Below are 5,567 nucleotides of genomic sequence, written 5' to 3' on the forward strand. Positions count from 1 at the left end.
TCTTTTGTAAGAGAATTTCCTAACTTCCTTGTATCGGTTCGGCCGGTGTGGCTTTATTTGCAAAACAGGGTGAAAGAAAAAAAAAATAGGAAAAAAAAGATGGGCTGCGAACTGGGCTACAAATTGGGGATAACTAATTTTTGTACTGAGTGGGCCAAGTCCCACCTCTAGGTCCGCCCAGCCACGATCCACGATTGAAAGAGAAGCAAAAGAAAAACTCCAGGGAGAGGTTTGGTGACGGGCCTCATTCCCGGCGGCCGGCGGTGGTGACATAGCCTGTGAAATCGGGGGTGGGAGGTTGCTGATGAAGAGCTTACCTGCAACGGCGGGCGGCGGCGGCAGATCAGAATGAAAGTGGGGAGCGTAGGGGCGCAGCAGCGGCGCAAGTCCCCGCCTCGTCGTGTCGGCGCGGTATAGACGGATCTTGCGGCGGCGGCCGGTGGCGGAGCAATGAACCGGCGGCGGCAGATCCGAATGTCAGCGGGGTGCTGCCTGCGGAGGCACAGATGGCTCCACGCGGCTGGGCCTCGGTATGCCAGCTCGCCGCGTCGTGGTCGGTGCCAGGCCTCGGCTCCTTCGTGCGGCTCCAGGGGCCAGCAACGGGAGAAGAAAATAAATAAATAAATAATCAGTATTTTTTTGGACGGCTTCAGCATGCTCGTCGTGCGGCCTACTCATAATTGGCGTGCGTCCCTCGCGGCGAGTTCCAGCCCCAGCCGGCCAAGTCTATTTTTAACGCCCTCCTCCCCGTTCCCTCCATCCCCCCTCCTCTCCATCTCCATCTCCATCTCCCTCGCCTCACCTCTCCTCATCCAGCCTCCGCCGGGAGGTAAGCCTGTTATCCTGCCCCGTTTTCCCTTCATTCCTTCCATCTTTTCTGGTATGTGGTGCTCCCATTGCGTTCGTTTGTGTGTACCATTCATGCCTGCATTTATGTTTTTGTTCGTATATATTGCCTATTAAGTGTTCTGATATTGGGCGGAAATGACGATCGACATGCTCCTAGTTTGGTTTGGATCACGTCGTCTTTTTCCCCAGTTTTAGTTTTCTTTTCTGGCATCCAAATTGTTATTGGACCAGGTGGTGAATTAGAGCATTGCTACACGCACATTCTAGATTTTCTTCTTTTGTCAGATATAAAGTTGTCTTGGTTTACATTTCTTATCCTTTTTGCCAATAGTGTATGCATTGAATGTGTTTTTGTACAAGTTAGAGAATATAGTAGCGACATATATAGATGCCAATAGAAACCTTACTTACTTTCTCTAATTTTGGCCATTTCGTACGAGCATGATGGCATTCAACGTTCGAGGCGACAAAGATCAATACATTGTTTATTTCACAACCATTTCTAATTAGAATTAGGGAACCTTGCTTGAGATGGTAGGGCTGACGGGTACGAATTGGTTTCAGTGCAATGCACAAAGTCAAATAATACTGTGCATTTTTCAGTTTTCTTTATTGCGTGCAGCAACTTAGTCTTTTACCTGGAAGAAATATTATTTTTCTTGCAGAAATAACCTGTCCTATCTTGAACAGGTCCAGATAGGGCATACCAGACATGGCAGAAGTCCTGTCAGGACCTCTCGAGCACCATCTAAGCTCTGGTACGTCAGAATGCAAATCATTGTTACTCCTGCAGAGTAAAGTGGAATGTTATGACATGATGATGATAATTTTTCTTTTTCCATTCATAGAAAAAGAAAGTTTTGGAGGAGTTTTCATATTGCATATCTCTTCTTATTTCTTTTGGGATAAATGTTATGTTTTTTTTAGTAACGCAAAAGCAACATGAAACCAAATTTAGTCTTAGATGATGCATAATCGACTAATGTGCATATGATGGATGCTTCCAGCCTTAGATACACATTATGAAGAGAAGAGGAAATCCAATGTGGAATACTCAGAAGATGAAAAGAAAGCAAGGATTGCGTCGCTCAAGAAAAAAGCGATGAACGCCTCACAGAAACTGAGGCATTCCATGAAGAAGGGAAGGAGGAGCAGCAAGGTGATGTCCATTTCCATTGAGGATGAGCGTGACCCTGAGGAGGTGCAGGCTGTAGATGCCTTCCGCCAGCTTCTTGTCCTCGAAGAGCTTCTACCATCGCAGCACGATGAATACCACATGATGCTTAGGTGTTTTATCTCTTAATTATTATGTTGTATGGCTGCATTTTTCATGCCGAGCGAGCAGTATTACTGAATGATGTGATTTGCTGTAGGTTTTTGAAAGCAAGAAAATTTGATGTTGAGAAGGCAAAGCAAATGTGGACTGATATGCTGCAGTGGAGAAAGGAGTTCGGCACAGATTCCATTCTAGAGGTAATTACGGTTGTCTTATAGTTTCTGATCTGTTCTGACCAGTCCCATTTGGATTGAAACATACTATGTTAGGTCATCAACTATTGTCACATTTGTATCCTGAATCTCATGTTAGGGTTTCGAATTCGAAGAAGCTGACAAGGTTGCAGAATGCTACCCTCAAGGTTACCATGGGGTGGATAAGGAAGGCAGGCCTGTCTACATTGAACGACTTGGGCAGATCGATGTCAATAAGCTAATGCAGGTTACCACAATGGAACGTTTTGTCAAGAACCATGTCAAGGAGTTTGAGAAGAACTTTGCCGAGAAGTTTCCAGCTTGCTCAGTATCTGCCAAGCGCCATATTGACCAGAGCACTACCATACTGGATGTCCAAGGAGTGGTATGTATCGAATCACAAACTCCTCAGTTTATTCGATCGTTGCAGTTTTACTATGGCTTATTAAGGAGAGGAGCATTTTCAGGGGATGAAACAATTTAGCAAAGCGGCAAGGGACCTCATCGGTCAGCTTCAGAAGATTGATGGTGACAACTACCCGGAGGTAATCCAGTACTCCAGATGACAAACAATTTATCACACCCAAGCAAAAAAGTTTGAGCTGGGTTTTTCTAACAAGTTCTGTGTCGGTTATATAATTCTTGTCCCAGACACTGTCCCGGATGTTCATCATTAATGCAGGCCAAGGGTTCCGACTACTCTGGGGCACAGTGAAGAGTTTCCTTGACCCAAAGACCACTGCAAAGATTCATGTAAGTTTTCGTCTCTGATAATTTTGTTCTGTAACTATGATTTTATTTATCCCATTTCAGTTATAGAATTGTTTCCTGGACTGTGCATTTCTTTAGGTATTGGGTAACAAGTACCAGAGTAAGCTTCTCGAGGTGATCGATGCCAGGTGAGAAGCAATGCTCTAATTTGTCTTTATGGTTAACGAGAAGATTATCTTTTAAACTTCTAAGCTACTTCTAATACAATATTTGCCTATATTTTTTGGTTGTTCAGTGAGCTGCCAGAGTTTTTTGGTGGATCTTGCCAGTGCGAAGGTGGTTGCATGAAGGCTGACAAGGGCCCATGGAAGAATCCTGAAGTCATGAAGGTAAACTCCAATCTGTTCCTTTGTCATTACCATCCTTAAATAGAACATCGAATTTCAAAAGACAAGGAACTAACTTAGTGTTTATATGATACTTTGATGTAAAGATGGTTCAAAGTGGTGCCGGAAAGTGTGGAAAGCTCAATCTGGAATCGCTTGATACTGAAGAGAAAATGATTTGTGCAGATGACACCATTCACCCGAAGGTAGATCACTCTTACAGGAAGACATGGTCATATTAACATATTTGCCAATGTATTAGAAAATAATACTTACCCATCATATTTTGATTTTTCTAAAAAGAAGCAAGATCCTTTTAACGGAGAAGAAGAATGGCGGACCATATTACACAAAGCCTCACGTGCCCGAATTGAGCATCCTCAGTTGTCACCTGTTCATGAGGAGCATGTTCCTACATTGTTTCCTGTAAGTCATGTTGCTTCACTGATACGAGAGATATCAGTAAATAATTAAAACTTGTTAGTGTTAAATCATGTGAATGCGTAAGTTTCTTGTGAATGAAACTAGAGTGGAATTTTTAACATCTGAACTTAGGTGTGTTTTCTAGTTCCATCTATCAAAGAAAATTATATTCACAATCAGTTGTTTTGTTGCTGATATGTTAGTAATAGGGAGCTTAAGGTCTAACATGGTTGTAGACTTAAAGCTATGATAAAATTTACTCTTCCCACATATGAACACAAATCTCACTTACAGTTGTTATAATAAAAATTTCAGACCCCTGGGTCACCATATTCTTGTGATGTTCAAATGGTTGAGAAGGCCATAGATGCCATATGCCAGAGCAAGGAATTACAAGATGAGAAGCTTGCCCTCACTAAAGGTTAGTACCACCTCTTCACCTTGACAACCTTGTTACCAAAAAACTGCTTTACCATTCCACTGATGGATTAACCAAAATAATGTTCTTCACCAGCTGCTGCAAACGCCTCTAATGGATCCAATCCACCACTATTTGGTGGTGTCATGACCCTTGTGATGAGCATTGCGACGATGCTCCGTGTGAGCCGTAACATGCCCAGGAAGGTAATTGGCGCTGCCATAGGCACTGCTAGATCCACTAGTATTGGAGCCCGAAGCACATCGAAAATTTATGCACACCAGCAATCCAAGATATCGGCGGAGGATGTTTCTGCAAAGCGCTTCGCAGACCTTGAGGAGAAGGTCCTTGCACTCCTTGCAAAGCCATCGGAAATGCCCGCAGATAAGGAGGAGATGCTGAAGGCTGCAACCAGCCGGGTCAGTGCATTGGAAGAGGAACTCGCACTGACCAAGAAGGTAATTTCTTTGCCACCTTGCTGAAAAGCTATATCTTACTCCAGAGTACCAATTTTCCTCCATTTCCATTCCGTGTTAGTTTAATCTGAAACACTGTTGGGTACTAAATCAAGATATGCTTTGATGTGTTTCTGCAGGCTTTGCAGGAGACTCTTGAGCGGCAAGGGGAGATCCTTGCATACATTGAGAAGAAGAAGCAGAAGAAAAGCAAGGTAACCAAGAAATACATGAAAAAACAAAATGAAACATCATTATTCACTGTTTTTTTTAATATTTATCTCCATTACCTTCTCCATTCTTTCATTTGTTGAAATTAATACTGCCACTCGAAATTGTGCAGCGCTTGTTTCGTTGGTAGATGAGAAGAACGGAATGCTACGTGTCCGCGAGAGGCTTTGGTTTGATGGAGTGAGCTGGTGTTTTCATCTGAAAGCAAAACACGATTCTAAGTGTAACATGATGTGTTTTTGTTATTTTCCCTGTGTTGATATAACTCATTGGTCTGAGCTTCTCAGCCTTGACGTACATTTTGCCTTGACCCTGTGCTGCCAATCCTTTTCGTATTCCTACTGCCAATTGTGGATGGACTCATACAAGTGAAAAAAAATACCTAAGTTATAAATTCTTGAGAATGTGCGGTGTTTGATTATGAGTGGTAACATGCTGCAGCATCAGGTTGACTGTACTTGGCACTTACTCTTTACATTAAGCTTAGCATCTGATAGTCGTACCTATCATTCGGGATGAATTAGTCCTTTCAAGTATCTAAGAGTATTTAGCTGCAAAAAAGTGTCTGGGGGTATTAAGGCCATGATGAAGTTATAACTGAGTATTGTTTAGTACCTGAAAGTA

At 42.9% G+C, this 5,567-nt stretch overlaps 1 protein-coding gene across 2 annotated transcripts; it reads left to right on the plus strand.

Moving 5' to 3' along the window:
* Positions 1–722: 722 nt before the first annotated feature.
* On the plus strand, positions 723–5,347 carry LOC127320930 (phosphatidylinositol/phosphatidylcholine transfer protein SFH12). Of its 2 annotated transcripts, none has more exons than XM_051349991.2 (15): positions 723–829; positions 1,540–1,607; positions 1,857–2,136; positions 2,223–2,322; positions 2,438–2,704; positions 2,787–2,864; positions 2,971–3,072; positions 3,169–3,218; positions 3,326–3,419; positions 3,524–3,622; positions 3,720–3,842; positions 4,155–4,260; positions 4,354–4,715; positions 4,853–4,927; positions 5,056–5,347. In XM_051349991.2, the coding sequence occupies exons 2-15, from the start codon at positions 1,562–1,564 to the stop codon at positions 5,071–5,073; spliced, it is 1,800 nt and encodes a 599-aa protein (XP_051205951.1). In that variant the 5' UTR covers positions 723–829; positions 1,540–1,561; the 3' UTR covers positions 5,074–5,347. The 2 variants fall into 2 exon arrangements, with proteins under 2 accessions (XP_051205951.1, XP_051205952.1); XM_051349992.2 differs by having other exon boundaries at positions 3,723–3,842.
* The last annotated feature ends 220 nt before the right edge of the window (positions 5,348–5,567 follow it).

Source organism: Lolium perenne, chromosome 6 (genome assembly GCF_019359855.2).
Source record: "Lolium perenne isolate Kyuss_39 chromosome 6, Kyuss_2.0, whole genome shotgun sequence".
Lineage (NCBI taxonomy): Eukaryota > Viridiplantae > Streptophyta > Magnoliopsida > Poales > Poaceae > Lolium > Lolium perenne.